The sequence below is a fragment of the Molossus molossus genome, unplaced genomic scaffold, assembly GCF_014108415.1.
Source record: "Molossus molossus isolate mMolMol1 unplaced genomic scaffold, mMolMol1.p scaffold_m16_p_1, whole genome shotgun sequence".
NCBI lineage: Eukaryota > Metazoa > Chordata > Mammalia > Chiroptera > Molossidae > Molossus > Molossus molossus.
In genome coordinates this window covers 244970815-244988418 of record NW_023425344.1, presented here as the reverse complement: position 1 = coordinate 244988418, position 17604 = coordinate 244970815, and the positions used below count along the sequence as shown (strand labels likewise).

Sequence of the window (17604 nt, the reverse complement as noted above, 5' to 3'; positions counted from 1 at the left end):
TCCTCCTATATAAAATGGGTCTTAAAACTGTTTGTTCCATGGGGCTCTTATAAAGACTGAGTTCAACACAGGACCTGCCTGGTACCCTCTAAGTATGTGATACATGGCAGCTGTGATGGGAATTTACCTTGAGGGGATAGAATGGGGAAAAAGTGAACAGAGTTAGGTTTCCATCATCTTAGAATAGGAGGGGGTGGGGTTCAGAGGCCCCCCACCCCCACAGCAGGGCTGAGCACACAGCAGGTGCTCTAAAAAACACTCAGGTTCTTCATTGGAGACTTGCAATCCGCCTCCAGATGCCCCGGTTTTCTTAGCTCGGTGAGATACAATAATTGCAAGTCAAATGGAATACCTTGGCTCTTAGAACACTGTCTGAAAATCTGGTCTACAAAAAAGCACTACAGATTTTTACTTTTTCCTTAACTGCTCATTACACCCCTGCAAACATATAGCCCTGTATTCTCTCCCGAGGCAGGTCTAATTGGAATGATAAAACATTTCAATCTTTTCCATGGGAATTGGAAGTACAAGACCGGCCCTTCAGTTAAAAACATTTGCGATAACAGACAATTTGTATTTTAATGAAAATTCTGGCTTTAAGAAAAAGGAGCAGTCCCTGGCTGGGGAAAACCTTCTCCGAGGAGATCGCCAGGGTCCCCAGAATTCTGCTTTCCTGGGCCGTGCTGGGCCCCTCTGAGGAGGGAGAGCTTCTGCTAGTTTCCTGCAGATCTGTTGGAAGGATCCAGGGTAAAGCTAGAACCGGTCTACCAGATGTCTCCTGTGTTTGTTTTCCCCTCCATGAAAAACAATTAAAATGCAAATTAACTGCAAGTCTCCCCAGATCAGAGGGAGGGAGAGATGGAGAAAGGGGGGCTGGCAGGGGAGGGATCAGCCTCTCAGCTATGATTTGACCACACATGTGGTCTTCCAGAAAGGCCCGCCCAGGGTCAGCGTAATGCTCCCGGTGTGTCTGTCCTCCCCAGGGGGCTGGGGTTCCGGGAGCCGGCTGCGGGGAGATGTGGGGAGCGGTGGCCCGCTCCTCAAACACGGGAAGTCTCCTCAGCCGTCTCCAGCAGGCAGTGAACCCACCACTTCCTGCCATGGCTCCTCCTTCCTCCATAGCACAGGGCTCACTGCCGAGCTGGTGGTACATATTAGGCTGACCATATGAAACTGTCATTTCGTAAATCAAAATGGTCAGATATCAGCTGCTTCATATGGTTCGGCCTCCCAGGTCACTGCCTACCTCCTTAGGGCTAATTTACTTCTCTCCAGGCCTGGGTGTTTGCTACAAGGTTTTGTCCAGTTCTATCCACCGCTGTCCAGTCTCGAGAGAGGATGCTGGAAGCCCCGGGATGAATCCAGCCCACACACCTACTCGGAATAGCCAGTCTCCACAGCTGGCTGCCACCGGGTCCTTCCCCCTCCTGGATGCCCATGCTGTTCCCACATCCAGGGTGAAATCTGACGCCCCCTTAAATCTGGGCTGGTCTCAGCACTTCCTTGGCCGAAGGAGAGCAGAGTCAGGGACACTCCGGGCCTTCTCAGGCGAGGTCATGAGGTCTGTGGCTTCCACCTGGGAATGCTCTTTTGGAGGGAAACAGTGCCACACAAGGAGTAGACCCCGCAGCCACCCTACGGGAGGAAGCCCAGCTCTCTGCAGAAACACAGCATGAAATGCCAGGTGGAGAGAATGGTCAGGTTGCTTGGAGGTCCAGACGTGTGTGTGAAGAAGCTGGACGTCTAGATACGGCCCAGCTGATGCCATCGGAGCAGAAACACTCTGCTGAGTCCCTCCCCAATTAGGGTCCCACAGAATCGTGAGCATAGTACAAATGATCGCTTTCAGCGGCAGTAACTGGAATGATAAGCAATAAGTGACCGAAACAGCTCACATCATGGTTGGTTGGTTTGTAAAAAGAATAATTAGCTGCCAAGATGTGAAAATCCAGACTGTGTGCACAAATCAGATTTTCAGTTTTCTTGAAAACCCAGAAGCCGAAGCCCTGGAGCTGGAGGGGCTGGAGCTCAGGGCTGCCTGGGTGTCCCCTCCAGGCCGGTCCCTGCTCTCCAAGTCTCCACAGCCCCTCACCCCATTCTGTTCCAGTCCATGAAGTCACCTGCCTGGCTCCAATCTCCCTGGTTTCATGGCACTGACACCCCACCCCCACCAGGAGACACTGTTTCCAGCCCCATTCCCTTTCAAGTCTCTGTGTGCGCATTCCCTCCACACGGGATGTCCTCTCTCCTGGTCTCTGTAAGAGCTATACCCCCTCCAAACTCAGCTCCGTTCAAACCTCCAGGAGCCTTCCCCGACCTCCGGAGCTGGGCTGGGCGCCTCCTCCGGGCTCCCAGGGCACCTGTGTTTACCTCCACCCTGCCATGCATCACACAGCAGGGCCTGTGACCCCTGCCTCCCCAGCACTCCAGGTAGAGAGGCCTGGCACACAGGAGACATCTGCTGTGACTAGATGAACGGCTGGGAAAGCAATTTTGTCCCCATTGCACAGGTGATGAAACCGAGGCTTAGACAACTGATCTGTCTACTGCCTCTCTAGGACCAGTGGCCAGTAACACAAGAACCAAGATCTTTATTCTTTACTGGTCTTCAGACCCTGTTATGAGTTGAACTGTGTCTCCCCAAAAGATACACGGAAGTCCTAAGTCCTGGTTCCTGTGAATGTGACCTTCTTTGGAAATGGGATTTCTGCAGCCATGTGACAACGGAGGCAGAGGTTGGAGTGGCCCAGGACTGCCGGCAACACCGTGAAGCTAAGAGAGGGGCATGGACACACTCCCCCTGAGGCCTTCAGAGACCACGTGCCCCTTGATTCTGGATCTCTAGCCCGCAGACTGGGAGAGATGGCATTTCTGTTGTTTTTTTTTTCTTTATTAATTTTAGAGAGAGAAGAAGTGAGAGGGGGAGAGAGACAGAAACATCGATGAGAGAGAACATCGACTGGCCGCCTCCTGCACGCCCCCCACTGGGGATCGGGCCCACAACCTGGGCATGTGACCTGACCAGGAATCGAACTGCTGACCTCTTGGTGCATGGGTCAGCGCTCAACCACTGAGCCACAGTAGCCGGGCAATATTTCTGTCGTTTTAAGCCACTCAGTCTGAGGTCTTTTGTGTGGCAGCCTAGGAAATGAATACAGACCTCTTTAATAATCTGTTTAAAATGTACACAACCCAACACTTCATGTACCTTGGAGGACCTGTAAGTCCCTGAAGCTGACCCGTGGGGTCCCTGGCTGTCCTGGCTTCCCCCCGCACCTGGATTGCTCTTCGGGGTGGCAGGTAGCAGAAAAGGATGCCGTGGTCAGCATCGGGGCCCCTCCTGGCTCCTCTGCCCTGCGGCCCCGTCTCCCTGGCTCTCCACATCTTGCCTGCGCCTTGGGACAATGCAGGCGCCCACCCCGGACACAGGTTTCCCGCCTGTGACAGGCGGGGCTGCAGGAAGGGAGAATCGTAATTTTGGAGCAAGTTCCCAGGCTATGTTACTTTGGACCCCACTATTTGAAGTTGCTGAATAGATACTGGGGTGACTTCCAGGGACCATATGACTTTTATGACTTAAAAGGGGCCAAAGGGCCCTGGTTGGTTTGGCTCAGGGGTTAGAGCATGAGCCTGCGGTCCAGAGAGACCCGGGTTCGGTTCCCGCTAAGGGCACGTACCTCGGTTGCAGTTTGTCCCCGACCCTGATTGGGGTCGTGTGGGTGGCAACCACTCAATGTGTGTCTCTCTCACGTTGAAGTTTCTCTCTTCCTCCCTTTCTCTCTCCCGCTCTATCTGAAAATAGATGCAAAAATGTCCTTGGGTGAGGATAAAAAAAAAGGGGGACCAAAGGGCCAAGGATCTGCTCCATCTTGAGAAGGGGCGGGAACAGCCCTGCCGAGGGTTTAAGCTCCGGGTCTCAACCTTGGCCGAACACCGGATCAATCTGGGAATGAGAAAGAAATGCTGCCGCCCACGCCCAGCTGCCGACTCCGCTGGGGGTGACTGGGAGGGGCCTGGGCAGCAGGACTCTTAAAAGCTCCCAGGTGGTTCTAGTGGCCACAACAGAGGACAACTCCTGGGTTCAGACTTGTCACTGTGGCGACCGTGCCAGACAAGACAGGACAGCGCCAAGCCACAGGCACGCAGGTTCTACAGGGTCACAACCAGGAAAGTGTGAGCGGGCTCCCCTGGTCCTTCCGGCTCATCCCCTGCGCTGGCCCAGCACACTGTCCATTCCCTTCCTGCAGCATGGAGGCCTCAGCCTGGCTGGCACGATGGTGGACTTCCCTCGGAGCACGCGTCCCAAGAGTCCCAGGAGGAAGCGGCAGGCTCCCTACAAGCCAATTTAAGAAGTCCCGGATTGTCATTTATGCTCCATTCTCTCGGTCAAGAAAGTCACTAAGGCCAGCCCAGCTTTAAGGGGTGAGGATAAGACCCCCTGGTGTGGGGAAGGAATGAATGAGGCCATCGGTGGAGATGGGCTACCCCACCAATGACACAGGGATTTGGGGCTCAGTCCTCAAAGTCTGTGATTGTCCAGCCCCATAGGGGTCTGGGTAGCCTTGCCCTCCTGACCACCTCTGGCCACAGAGAAATGGATACTCCTGCTCACTGTCCAACCCTCCAGAGTCTCCAGGGACCCAGGGACTACGTCGTGTGTGGCTGGGTGTTTTTAGGGTGGAGGACGGTGGTGGCACCTCCAGGGCTCAGGGTGAGGGGCTCATGAGTGGAGTCTCTACACTTCCAGAACCCACAGCTGCTTCTAAGCCCTAACACACCCCGTGTGCCTGGGCCAGGGAGGGCACACCGGCCTGGGAGGGTGTGCCAGATAACCGGCGTCCACCCTGTACATCCAAGGAGGGTGTCTTGGTAAGGCTTAGTTTCTGAGAGGGAACCCTTTCTGAAGTAGCTTATGCCCTCTCCGCCTTTTAAAGCCACGGCAGGAATCACCCTTTACAGCATCCTGAGGGGGTAGAGGCTTGGGCTTGGGCAGGAATCACACTTTACAGCATCCTGAGGGGGTAGAGGCTTGGGTTTGGGCAGGAATCACACTTTACAGCATCCTGAAGGGGCAGGGGCTTGGGTTTGGGCAGGAATCACACTTTACAGCATCCTGAGGGGGCAGGGGCTTGGGTTTGGGCAGGAATCACACTTTACAGCATCCTGAGGGGGCAGGGGCTTGGGTTTGGGCAGGAATCACACTTTACAGCATCCTGAAGGGGCAGAGGCTTGGGTTTGGGGCTCGCAAGGAAGGATCTGATTTCTTTTGCTTAGTCGGTCAAGCTTGTGTGTGCTCCTGACTCCGCCCAGCCCTCTCGCTCCCGTCCTCTGCTGGGCTGGCGTTTCCCAGACTGCTGCCTCAGTGAGAAACTGGTCCCTGCTCATGACCTGCAGTGGCTCCCAGTGCTCACTGACTAAAGCGAACTTCTCATCCCCACCTGTCGGCACCTCTGTAACGGGCCCTGGCCCTCTCTTCCAGCTCCCTGTCCCCTACCCTCCAGCTCCCTGAAGGATTCTGGGACCATATTCTGGGCCTCCCTCCTTCGTGCCTCTGCTAGAATGCCCACCAGAGGAAACCTACCTGTCCTCCTCCATCAGACCCTCCACCTCAACTTCCTATGATGACAGGTGTCTGGGAGGAAAGCATCTGACACCTCCAATTCACTGCCTTTCCCTGAGAATGTCTCTTCGTGCACGTACATCTTGTCCAACCCTCATCCAATCATCTAACAGACACCTGTGAAGGACCTACTATGTGCCAGCCACCTTGGTCACCCCTGCTGGGGATGGTCTGGCTCATCATTTCTCCAATAGCCTGGGAGCACCCAGAAAGAAAGTCTGCATTCAACTCTGCCCCCCAGATCCCCGTCCCAGTGCCTGACACGGAGCTTGGCACAAGCAGGGACCCATCCGCTGAACAGCTGGATGGCGGCACTGCCATTTCTCCACCAAACTGCCCACTGCTGAGGTGTGGGGCAGTGATTTGCTCACACACAGCTGGTGGTCACTGCACCCTCACCGCACGTGCTGAGACTCCTGCTGGCCACGCACTGTTAATGCTACAGATGAAGGACTAGAAGTCCCTGCCCTGTGGACAGGGCAGCACCAGAAAGCCACGGTGAAGTACAAGGCACCATGGTCAGACCACTTCTGGGGGGAGAAGAAGAGATAAGTCATCTTTAAATACGTCTGCCCTGTCCCTTACGTTGTGTCTTCAGGGTGAAGCAAGAGGTGGAAATCTGGGTCTGAGGATCAGCTTAGACACGCAGACCCAGATTTAAAACCCAGTCCTTCCCCTTACTAATGGTGCGCCCTGGGCAAATTAGCGAATCGTGTTGAAGTTTGATGTCAACACAGTTCTGTAGAATGAGGCCAGCCGCGCCTCCGTCACAGGCTTGGAAGGGCTCACTGTGAGAAAGGGGGCACCAGTCCAGAGACCGGCACAGAGCAGCTGCTCAATAAACCTCAGTGCTCTCACCACTGAAGGGCACGTCGTGCTTCTGTTCCTCTCCCTTAGCTTAGGACTGAGCATGTAACTAATGCCCTAACATCTGTCCGTGGGAATCAACTGACCACATGAAACTTGAATTATAAACAAAAAAGAAAAAAAAAAAAACCCCACGAAACCCAATCTCTGGGCAAGCTCAGCCTATAGCTAAAAAGCTCTGTTTATTTTGTCATGTTGCCATAGCAACTCATGATGCTCCAGCCAACCCCAGGGTTTGCAGAGATCAATTTATTTCTTAACCACAGAAATGCCAGCCCTTCCATGGGGTACAGAGGTGAAGGCAGACAGCTGTTGTGTCAGCTCCTGTCCCCTCTAGAAATAACCTACTGATGCTGCCTCAGTTACCAAGGAGCTCAAGTTACCACTGGATAGCAAGGTGTTCACAGGACAATATTTTAAACATGGGGTTAGAAATAAGAGACAGAAAACGTCGGGGGAAAGACCAGCATTGCTCATGGGAACAATTTGCATTATGGAAAACTTGTCCAAAGGCTGTCAACTGGATTTGGGGTCCCGGAGCCAGTTTGGGGATTCTGCACCCTTTCATGGCTTCACCTGGGGGCTCGCTGTCCCTACAGCCTAGATTTTACTGTTACTTTTAAAACAGGCTTCCACCACAATGAAGTTGGGGGGGGGGGAAAATGTCCCCTCAAACTCCACTCCCTGGAACATTAAACAGCAGCAAGTGGACGCCTGCCACACACCCAGGGGACAGAGGGAATCTCAGTGGCCTCCTACCTCTGGGCTCCCCACATAACCAGAGATGGTGCAAGGTCTGAATCTGGTACATTGGGACCTTCTTTCCCAGACCAAACAGTGGCCCTTCCCTGGAGCCAGACTGGCACTGACTGGGTGCTGGGAAAGGCGACGGGCAGCTACAGAAAGCGGGTGTGTGCCTTTGTTCTGGTTCAAGCGAGTTAAGGCTCAGAAACATCCAGATCGCCCAAGCTCAGAACTCAAGGGGATTCTCTCTGAGCAAAGATCAAGCGGTGAGAAGTCATCTGTTTTCCCCGCCCCAGGAACCTATTTTGCACTGATGGCTACAGACTCAGCACAAAGCAAAACGGGATGAAACGACGGCTGTGTTTGGCGCTTGGCCGGTCACAAAGCAGCCGCCTTGCTCAGGCTCTGGTCTCCGCTTAAAAAAGAGAAGAACGAGGTGGAGGGCAAGTGACAGATTACCCGGCGCCTCCGGAAGGAATATATAGACTGGGGGAGAGCGAGGTTGCCCGCCCACCTAATGCACACATCTGGGCTGCTGGGCCTTGAAGGCTGCAGGGTATCCGAGGTGAACAGCAGGTGGTGATGGGGGGGAGTAGGCAGGGAGGGGGCGACTCGCACTGCTCAGGCCCTTCGCAGGCTGGGAACAAGTGAACCCAATGAGCTGGGCGCAGACGGTCCGCCCCACCCCCCGGGGAGCCAAGCTCGCCATCCCGGACGCGCACCAGGTGGGGAAAGCCTGGTGCTGGACAAAGGACCGGGATGTGGATCCCCGGCTGGCGCTACAGCCCGGCCAGAACCCTCCCGGCGCGCCCAGCAACAGTAGGGAGGGCGAGACCGTGGCCCCGAACCTGCCTAAACTTAGTGGCCCTGGGCGCGCGGAGGCGTCCTCTTACCTGCGCAGCCATAAAGGACAGATCCATGGTGCCTCTGCAGCCGCTGCTGCCGCCCGCGCTCGAATCGTCACTGTTCCTGCTGGTCCAGCCGCTGGCACAGCTGGCGGGAGCGGGCCGAGCAGCAGCCGGCGTTCCCGGATCCCGCGGCTACGGCTTCGACCTCAGCAGCCCGTTCGCGGCGGCGCGCCCCAGCCGATCGACGCCCGAGGCTGGCTCGGCGCTCTCGGCTCCAGGCAGCTGCTGGGCGGAGGACCCGGAGTGCGGGGGCGGGGCGGGGCGGGGCGGGGCTGGGCTCTGGGGACCGAGGGTCCCTCCACGTGACCACGGCCAGCCCCACCCCCGAGGGCGGGGCGGTGGAACACTGAGCGCTCACGATCCTGTCTCTGCGTGGGCCAGAAGGAGAAACTGAGGTCCGGGGTCGCCCAGCTGGTTGGTGCTGGACCAGCCTTGAACCCAGGTTCTTGGTGCCCCCTCGCCGTGCTGCTGAGCCCAGCCCGTCAGGGGTGGCGAGCAGTGCTTTCCCCGGGCTACGTGTTCCCAGGCCTGAAGACCAGGGTCTGGGTGACCCAGCTTTGCCGGCCAACTCCGCGCACGGAGTCCAGCATGCCCGGCGCTCTGGAAATGGGCAGAGGGAAGTTTAAATCCTAGCTCTGCTCTTCTGTATGTCTTGACCAAGGGAGTGCCTTTCTGAACCTGGGCTCCCTGGTCTGCAAAATAAAGATAACGAAGCTGAGAATTAAATGACAAAATACACCTGACATGTAGTGTCTTCAGGAGGCTGGGTGACAGAGGCTGGGCCGTGAAGGGTGCGGTCCAGGACTGCACTCCTTGGCTGTGATCTCCTGTACCTCAAGCACGTGTCCCAAGCCAAGCCGTGGGATGAGGATGATAGCAGAGATGCCCAAAGGGCCCTATTCCCGTGTGCGCGCGCGCGCGTGTGTAGACACCCCAGACTTGGTTGCCGTCCTCAGAAGAGAAGAAGGACAAGAGCTTTGTCCTCTAAGTATTCCCTGGGAGGGAACAGCTGTAATCCGACAGGTCTCAGTGAGTACTACCTGGTCCCTCTGGGTGGTGTCCCTCCCAGGGCCTTTCACTCCCCAAGAGCCTCTAGACTGTCTGTGAAGAGGTGGCCGAGGGACTCAGGCTTCGTCAGGGCACGTAAGCCATGGCACAGAGAGATGGAGCGGTTTGTTCAAGGTCACCCAGCAGCTTACTATCAGTGCCTTACTATCAGAAACCGCATGTTTGTGTTCCCCTCAAAGTTCATAAACTGAAACCCTAATCCCCAATATGATTGTATTTAAAGATGGGGCCTTTGAGAAGTATTTAGGTCTTGAGGGTGGAAGTCTCATGACGACATTAGTGCCCTTATAAGAAGAAATACAGAACAGAAGGTCTTAATATTAATTTGGTCAAAGTTTATTAATACTTTCTGTACAATTAGCCCTTGTTTAAGAAATCCTTCCCCGACTTGAGACCATAAAGATACTCTCCTGTAGTTATTTTATTTTTTGTATTCAGCCTGTTGGTAACTGATTATTTTTTGGTACGGGTGAAGGAAGCACTATAATTTTTCTCATATGAATAATCAAGTATCCAGCTCCTTTATTGGCCACTACAGCCATTTCTGTTTGTCAGGGTTCCATCGAGGTGTGGGTCTGTTCCTCTTGTCCTGTCCTGTTGTTTGTTCATCTCTCCGTATATCAATTCTAATCTGATTTTGTTGTCCTGATGGTTCATATGATGTGGTAACTTGACTGGGCCACAGGACTCCAGATAGCTGGTTAAACTTCATTTCTGGATTTGTCCATGAGGGTGTTCCCGGAGGAGACCAGCGTTTGAATTGGTGGACTGGGCAAAGCAGATGGCCCTCCCCGGTGTGGGTGGGCATCATCCCACCCCTTGAAGGCCTGAATAGAACAAAAAGGAAGAGGAAGGTTGAATTCTCCCTCTGCCTGCCCACTAAACTGTCTTAAATTGGGATGAAACCCAATCTGTTGACTTTTATGGATTCTCCTTTTGGTGTTAACTTTAACTTTAAAAATGCTTTGCCTACCCCCTAGATCCTGAAGATTTTCTCCTGAAATATTTATGGTTTTATATTTTACATTTGAGTCCATGATCCGTTTGAGTTAATTTTTATATCAGGTATGAGACTTCTGTAGAGGTTCATACTTTGCTTATGAACTGTTTGTCAAAAAGACGATCTTTTGTCTGTTGAATTGCTTTTACACTCTTTCAAAATCAGTTGAGCATATTTGTGTGAATCTATTTCTGGGTTCTTTATTTGGATATGCTGAAGAAAATCCATAAAGTGCTTCTTTATTCCATGCCATTGATTTATGTGTTCATCCCTTTGCTGAAACTACAGTCTTGACGACTCTAGCTAGATGATGTCTTGAAATTGAATAGACTGATTCCTCTTACTTTATTTTTCTTTTTCAAAAGTGTTTTAGCTATTCTAGTTCTCTTTTGTCTCTCTATCTTGTCTGTATGTAAGAAAAAATCTGTTGGGGCAGATCTGTTAAATTTATGTATCAAATTGGGAAGAAATTACATCTGTACTATGGGAGTCCTCCAATCCATGAAGATAGCACGTCTCTCTGTTTATTTAAGTCTTATTATTATTATTTTTTTAATCTTCAGTGTTGTATAGTTTGCAACATGTAAGTCCTAGGCATTTTTTTAACTTCACATCTAAGTCTTCCTTCCTTCCTTCCTTCCTTCCTTCCTTCCTTCCTTCCTTCCTTCCTTCCTTCCTTCCTTCCTTCCGTGACTGTAAATAATATTGCACTTTTAATTTTGGTGTTTGTGTGTTTATCGATAGCACAGATACAGGTTAAAGGGTCCTGAACACACCCATGCAACCAGAACTCCAGTAAAAATAGAAAACATTCCACTCACCCCTACAAGTTCTCCACTGCCCGCTCCAGCCTCAGGTTTCTGTTCTCCAAGTTATCCAGCCATTGATCAGGTAGGTGTCTCTCACTATGGGTTAGGTTTGTCTTTTCTAGATTTCTCTACAGAACGTGTCCTTTTCTCTGTCTGGCTGTTCCGCTCAGCACAGTGTTTTAGAGAATCACCCACATCATCACATATATTGGTAGTTCTGTGTTTATTCCTGCAGAACGTTCTGCCGTATGGATGGTCCACAGTGGGTTTACCCGTTCTCCTGGCGATGGGCATTTGCATTGTTTGGGACTATGATGAATAAAGCACCTGTGAACATCTGTGTACATGTCTCAGCAGAGGCGTTTCGTGTTCATTTTCTTGGATAGTAACAGAGGAGTGGAATTGCTGGGTTTTCTGTTGATGAGAAATTGCCAAACTGTTTACCAAGTGTTTGTACATTTTATACTCTCACCAACAGTGTATGAGAACTCCAGTTGCTTCATAGTCTCACCAGAACTAGTGTTTTCATTGTTTCTAATAGAGCTGTTCTAATAGAGCAGTACTTAATTACAGTCTACACGTGCCCCCTGGTGACTGATGGTGTTGCCCATATCGTCCGTTCATGTATTTTCTTCTGTGAAGGGCCTGTTCCAGTCTTTCTCCCATTTTTAAAAAATGCGTCATTCATCTTGTTATTATTGAGATTTAAGAACTCTTTATATGCTTTGGATACAATGTCTCTGTCAGATATACACACTGCAAATGTTTTTCCTCAGTCTGTGGCTTTTCCCATTTTCTTTTTTGTATATGACTTTTTTGTTGTTGTTACAGATGTTTCTCTTTTTTTCCCCCATCAACACCCTCCTTGCCATCCCCCCCAACCCCATCGGTCCCGGCATTGTTGTCCGGGTCCATTGGTTATGCGCACATGCATATAAGTTCTGTGGTTTATCTCTTCCCTCCCCCCCAACAACCCCTCTTCTGAGGATTGTCAGTCTTCCCATTTTCTTAATGGGTTTTTTCATAGAAAAGTTCTTAGTTTTGATAAAATCCAATTGTCCTTTTTTTTCTTTTATGACTCATGATTTTTGTGACCTAAGAAATCTTTGCCTACCTCAAGGTCATAAAGATTTTCTCTGTTTCTATTTCCCCAAAAGTTTTATAGTTACAGCTTTTATGTTTACATCTCTGATCTATTTTTAGTTTTATATATGACATGCAGTAAAGCATGAGGTTCTTTTTTTTTTCTGTCCTTCCCAAAAAGATGTCCAGTTGTGCCAGCACTATTTACTGTAATGACTTCTCTTTTCTTCATTGAATTGCCCAGGACTGAAACGAGATTTAAGGAGACACAACATTTAAGGTGGCACACATTCTCAGGTGCCAACTCTACACTGTGCGACTCTGAGAGTGCGTGTTTCCTTAACTGCCGATGCCTAGGCACCTTGCTGGCTCCACCCACTGACTGGTAAGCACCTCCAGATCTGCACATTAGAAATGTCACTCTCTTCTCTGCAGCTGTGCCTGTGTAATGATCCAGTGAGGACATGCAGCCCTCTGTCCTGAGCTCCAGACCGGCACAGCCATCCCTCTGCTCAGCCCCTTCTCCTGTGTGGCCAGAGGCGTCTCGAATGTAACCTGGTTTGTGATGAGCTCTGACTTCCCCCTTCCGCTGGGCAACATCACAGCAGATCATGAATGGTACCACCAGGCTCTCCATGGGCACCTGGCAGGAAGGCGGGGGGTGGGGGGGCCCAGGACGTGGTTAAATCCAGCTGTGCGCCTCCAGTAGGGTCCTGTGCTCGGGGAGGGGCTGCAGCTGTCAGAGAAGGCGGTGCCTTTGCTTATTCCCAAAGGCTCCCAAGGGCCAGTAGGTCCAGGGGTCACTCTGCAGGCTCCACTCCCTTATACCCACTCTCAGCTCACTAACCCTACAGGTCCCTGTGCTGTGGCCACACAGCTTCTTTCTGTTCCAGGAGCACAGGACTCTGTCCCTTCAGGGTCATAGTCTTTGTTATTCTGTCTGCTGGGAACTTTCTTCCTCCCCATCTTGCTGTGATGGCTCAGGTTTTGTTTCAAAAGCACCCCCCTTCCCAGCTTCGCTAACTTGCCTGTAAAATAAAAAGCTCCTTATTTTATTGTTTCCATAGCATTTCTCCAGTTTTGAATCCATTTACTTATTGGAAGGGGCAATCGGTCATTCGCCCTAAGTGTCCTGGTTTCGGGCCATCTGCTGGCTTCCTGTCCCGATGGGACGGGAAAGGGATGCACAGCACACTCAGAGGGTTTGGGTTCCAGGGACCGTCTCCAGCATGCTGAGATGCCAAGTACTGGCTACATAATTCATGTGCTCCTGGGACCCTGTGAGGGGGGACATGCCATTCCTTCAAAGACTCTCAGCTCGAAGGCCACAGCAGGGGACCTGACATTGTCCTTTGAGCCTCATCTGGGAGGAAGATGGAGTGGGCAGGGGGGTCACCGAGACCCAGGGGGTGATGCCCTCCTTTCTGGGAGGCTCTTAAAAGGGTTTAAGAATTCATGAGGTTCTCACTGAGTGACTCGATAAATTATTCAGGGTACATCCCTGGGGTGGAGATGGCCCAGGACACCTTCTCTTTTGATCAGGTGGACAAAACTGAGGGCAACAGCAGGGACAGCAAAACGCACAGGAAATCCTGCTGTCCTTTGAGGCCTGGCCCCACACGCCCTCCTCTGTCAGCTCTCTCAGTAAGACGCATTTTTGTTCCGTCTATTCACCGCAGGGTCTCCTCCAGTGTTGTCCAAATAGTGATCCCTTGATCAGTAGCCAGATCACCAGGGACCATGTTAAAAGGCCGATAGATCCCTCCTGAGTCGGATTTTCTGGAAGGTGACTGTTCAAGCAGGATCGGCCACGCTCCCCAGATAATTCTGAGGCAGGCCCATCTCCCTCCCAGCCAACGACCCTCCTCTGCTCAAGGCCTCTCTGGACTCCGCTCTGAAATTGCAATCCGGTTCCATCCCATCGGGGAGGCCCTACTGAGCACTGCTGCTACGCCACACAGACGTAACACCTTACACACGTTGCCTCCAGACCGTAGAAAACACAGGCTCAGAGAGGTTGAGGAACCCACTCAGGTCACTCAGCAAATAAGGGCCAAGCCAGGACTTGAACCCCAATCCAGATGACTGCGGAGTCCACTTATCTTCTACCCTATGGTCTTGCCCATAAAGAACCTTTATTTTATTTTTGTTTATTTGTTTTTTTTTCCTTTATTGATTTTAGAGAGAGAGGAAGTGAGAGGGAGAGAGAGATAAAAACATCAATGAGAGAGAACATCGATTGGCCGCCTTCTGCATGCCCCCCACTGGAGATCAGGACCACAACCTGGGCATGTGCCCTGACCGGGAATCAAACTGGTGACCTCTTGGTGTATGGGTCAACGCTCAACCACTGAGCCACACCGGCCGGACAAGGGACATTTATTTCAGTCAGATCAATTGAAAATAAATCATTATACATCGAGGAAGAATTCACTCATTCATTCTTTAATTCAGCAAATATTCCAATCATCCATTCAGAATGTATTTCCAGAGCGCCTACTGTGTTCCGGGCACTGTGTGCCTGGAGGGGGTGGCGGGAACTGGGCACAGCTTCAACAGGGATGCTATGGAGCCCTAATATGTGACCCAGGACTTGCTGTCTGGGAAGGCTGGAGTATAGCATCTGCATATTGGCTCTGCCACTTGCTACCTGGGTGACATCAGGCAAGTTACTTAACTTTTCTGAGTCAGAGTGTTCTCATCGCTGCAAGTAGGGGTTGAATGGGATGAGGAAAAGAATGCCTAACACTGAGCCTGGCACACAGTAGGAACACTGTCAGTGGAAGGGGAGAAGGGAGCTGAGTTCAAGTCAGCGGGGAAGGGAGTGTTCGTTATGTAAGGCGATTGCTCATCCGCTAGGCTTATTCTAGTTTATTCACGTTCTCCTAGAACAAGTGCCCCAGAGGATTTCAGAGCGGGACGCAGGATGGGTTATTTATCCGTGAGATGCACCAGCATCTAGTAAAGGCCTGGCTTCAACGAAGTGCCTTGAGAATGTTTCCTAAATGAACAAACTAAGGAGCTAATAAGCATTTACGATTGAAAATGAATGGATGAGATGAAGTAGGAGGATCTAGGAAGTACAGTGTCTCCTTCTGACCCCCTTGATGGCTTGATCTGCTTTCTCTTCCCGCACACACACATCAGGGTGATGTTTCAAACGAGTGAACGCCAGGCGCTGGAGCTCACTGGGGGTTCCTACGGGTCCCTCTTAGTGCAGGGCTCAGACAGCGAGGGCAAAAAGTGGAAACTGGGAGCAGGATTCCCGGGCCTCTGCCCACCCAGAGAATTAGAAGCACACATCTCTTAGTGCCATTTCTTAACGCCAGGGCAGAGGGACCCTCACAAATTATCCATTCACTCCACAACAATGACTAAGCTCCTACCAAGAGCCAGGCACTGGGCCAGGCTCCCCGGAGGGGTGAATACACCCTCCCTGGGCCATCGCTCCACAGGAGGGAAGCGTGCCAAGTTGATAGATGGAGACGAGGCCATCACCCCACGCTAGCACAGTACAGGCTGCGTTGTCCACTATGGTAGCCACTGGCCACATGTGGCTTTTGAGCACTTGAAATAGGGCCAGTCTTAATTATGTGTAATACACAGAGGATTTGGGAGAAATAATATAGAAAAGTAATAATGTTTAATATTGATTATGTATTGAAATGACAATATTTTGGATATATTGGGTTAAATAGACTGTATTATGAAAATCAGACCGGCTGGTGTGGCTCGCTGGTTGAGCGTCGACCCATGCACCAAGAGGTCGCTGGTTCAATTCCCGGTCAGGACACATGCCCAGGTTGTGGGCCCGATCCCCAGTGGGGGGCAGGCAGGAGGCGGCCAATTCATGTTCTCTCTCATCGATGTTTCCATCTCTCTCTCCCTCTCCTTTCCTCTCTCCAAACATCAATAAAGAAAAAAATATTAAAAAATAAAATTAAGTTAAATTAATTTCACCTGTTTCTTCTTGCTTTTTAAAATGTGGCTCCTAGAAAATGCCACATCCCCTTCCAACCACATTGTCTGACAAAGTGCGGGTGTGGAGAGGAGAGCTTCAGGGATGCATCTTCTAGGAGGAGGACGTGGCGTGGGGGTGGGGTTAATCAGTGTTACAGGAATTATTCTACTATATGACTAACCTGGGAGTTACAAACAAGGTATCTGAAACCGTGCCTCTTCAATAAATTCTGAAAAAACTCCAGCTTCCCCTGAAACAGTCACCACGGCATGTCCAGACTGTCTTAATAATTTACTAATTCAATTAGGTAAAAATTTCCCCCCAGGAGTCCCTAATAAACAATTCACGGATGAATTATGACAGGTAGAACTAATGGAGGCACCTTATACTCCTGTGCCTCCTTCCCAGACAGAAAGTATTTCAAGAGAATAAAAGAAAATTGTATCGACCGCTACCCACTGCTCAAGAATTTCCTTATATAGCTTATTGGATAAAAGGAAAACTATGGTACCCGCCTGGAGGGGCTAGAGGTATACAAAGGATTCCTGACCCTCCCCTTGCCCTTACAGGAGCATATAATAAAGATGGAATAAGAAGGGTTAACAAAGACGGACTCCATGTTCCTTACGCAAGCTGACTTCATGGACCGATCCGCACGCCAAGGTCCCCCTCGGTGCTCACACACAGGGGAACAGAAGAAATCTCAGTCATTGCAACTGAATAGGTTTTATAAGAAATGCTGCCCTGAGTTAGCTAGGGAGGTAAATCAAAAACTAGCTGATCTAAACACCCAGAACTAAATTTTAAATAAAGGTCAACTATTAATCTCAGACAAAGGGCCTATGGAAAACTCTGTCTCACCTTACAGGTCACTCTACTCCCTTCTTTGTATCTATAAACACAAAAAGTTATCAATTAATTCTGATGAAAAAAGGAAACTAACATCCTGGTACTATGGAATGTAACTCCCTGCTTCTTTAACCTCAAATGTTAAATTTATGCCAAAAAAAAATATATATAAGCACATAGAAGCTTGTAATAAATCGGAACAGTGTCACCCTTCCTCTGAGTCGTGTGGTCATCTGTCTCCCGGCACCGATGCCTCACCACCTGCGCGACCCCCGGACCCTGCTCCAGCTGGACTGCGGCACGAAAACGTGACGCTGTGAAAGTAGCCTGCGTCCTAAGAGCCCTGGGGAGACAGTGCAGAGCAGAGCCCTGTGGTGGGGGGCGCAGCAGGGCCGGGGGCGGGCCGCTCTGGCCCTGACGGTTCCTCTGGTTTGGGGCAGGTGAGCAGAGAGGGTGGCAGACAACTTGCCTCCAACCAGGGAGTCATTTTAACCCAAATAAGTCCCCAGTTTCCCACGTAGACAAAACAGAGGGGGCATTTCCAGTCTAGCCACACTCACTTAAGTATCGGGGGCAGATAACAGCCCACTCCACCCTGGCACCCCAGGCCTAGACCAGGGGCCTTGACAGGGAGCTGGGGTGCGGAACACTTAGCCTCAGAAATCCCGCCACCCCCTCAGAAATCCAGGCGCAGA

The 17604-nt window shown here is 51.1% G+C and overlaps 1 protein-coding gene across 1 annotated transcript in view; it reads right to left on the bottom strand.

The window, feature by feature from the left end:
• Positions 1-8247, bottom strand: part of CUNH14orf132 (chromosome unknown C14orf132 homolog) — a 34381-nt gene extending 26134 nt beyond the window's left edge. Inside the window, exon 1 of the mRNA XM_036247522.1 lies at positions 8125-8247. Within this exon, the coding sequence (XP_036103415.1) occupies positions 8125-8151 (27 nt within the window). The 5' untranslated portion in view covers positions 8152-8247. The remainder of the gene's footprint in view (positions 1-8124) is intronic.
• Between the last annotated feature and the right edge of the window lie 9357 nt (positions 8248-17604).